This window comes from Gekko japonicus, unplaced genomic scaffold, assembly GCF_001447785.1.
Source record: "Gekko japonicus isolate JY-2015 unplaced genomic scaffold, Gekko_japonicus_V1.1 scaffold30052, whole genome shotgun sequence".
NCBI classification, from domain to species: domain Eukaryota; kingdom Metazoa; phylum Chordata; class Lepidosauria; order Squamata; family Gekkonidae; genus Gekko; species Gekko japonicus.
This window is the reverse complement of record NW_015219335.1, coordinates 1-1,207: the sequence shown is the minus strand read 5'-3', so window position 1 is coordinate 1,207 and position 1,207 is coordinate 1. Positions and strand designations below refer to the sequence as shown.

The following is a 1,207-nucleotide window of genomic DNA, read 5'->3' as shown; positions in this document are numbered from 1 at the left end:
TCCTGCACACTCAGCTCATAGACAATCCTGTGGCCCTGGAATCGGATATCGTAGATACATGGTCCCCTGTTCACATCCATCCTGAAAGCAAAGCTCCAGAAAGAGGAGACAACCTGGTTGTTGCTCACACTGTACCGTGGCCCACAAGGCTCAAAGTGCAGTGGACCAAATCCCATCGGGGGAACCCTGGGATTAACTGAGGAAAAGCCTCCATCGGAGGACACCGTCTTGATCTTCTGTACATGCACTCGCTTCTCTAGGAATGCTCTTTCCAGCTCTGCCAAGCCATTGTAGTATTGTCCATTGTAGAAGACTTTTGGCACACTCCAGCAAGAGACATTCAGGCTGCTGTGGTCTACCAGCAGCTCCATCCCCACTGGATGCAAGAAGAAGCCGGGTACGTTCTGGAACAAGGCAACCCAAGTAGCACGATCTCCAGACTGGAACCCCCTAGGAGCTGATGTGAGACCTTGGAAGTTGCTCCCGTTGTGCCCAAATACCTGATTTAGAAAAGTGGGTGCCTCAGGAAGTTTCGTTTCCAGTAAGAATTTTGCGATCTGCTCGTATTCCTTGCCCAGCACCATTCTACTGTGGTAGGGTAATTTCCCACCATACTTTTGCACTGTCACATCCTGATGATATGTTGGCACTGGGAGTGGGCCCACCACATATTCAGTGATATTTGGGTCTGACTGATTTCCAAAATACACCACAACCAGTGCCTGTCGAGTGGGCCATCTCCCACCATGATCAAGGAAATTCAATACCTCATCTTTGCTGGGAAGCTGCAGATCCATGGAGTAAATGCAGTTATCAGAAGGGTTGGCATGAAAAGCATCTACCAACGGCAAACCCAGGTGGGACTGGAGGTACCTTATCACATGGACCATCTCTTCCGCTGACAGTCCGGCAAAAACCAAACTCTGGTTGTTATGTCTTTCCTTCAATGAAGCTTGTGGCTCGACACTACAGAGGGTCGCTTTCTCCTTCCGAGTCAGCAAAACAGTCACTAGGATAAAAATCGTGGTCAGAGCCATCAAGAAAAGGATGAAAAGGATTTTCAGATTCATTGTTACAAAGGAGTGTCCACAAACTTCAGCAGCGGCTCACAGTCTATGTCCTAGTAGCAGATATGCACTGGAACTATTGCAGGATATGCTATTCCAGGAAATATGAGAAGAGGCCACGGGAAGGAGGAACAGAGTTC

The 1,207-nt window shown here is 48.6% G+C and overlaps 1 protein-coding gene across 1 annotated transcript; it reads right to left on the bottom strand.

Moving 5' to 3' along the window:
- Positions 1-8: 8 nt before the first annotated feature.
- Positions 9-1,070, bottom strand: LOC107125235 (retina-specific copper amine oxidase-like; the record flags this gene model as incomplete). Its single annotated transcript, XM_015428682.1, has 1 exon — positions 9-1,070. A coding segment is annotated over exon 1 (1,062 nt), but the record flags the coding sequence as incomplete, so codon positions are not given.
- Between the last annotated feature and the right edge of the window lie 137 nt (positions 1,071-1,207).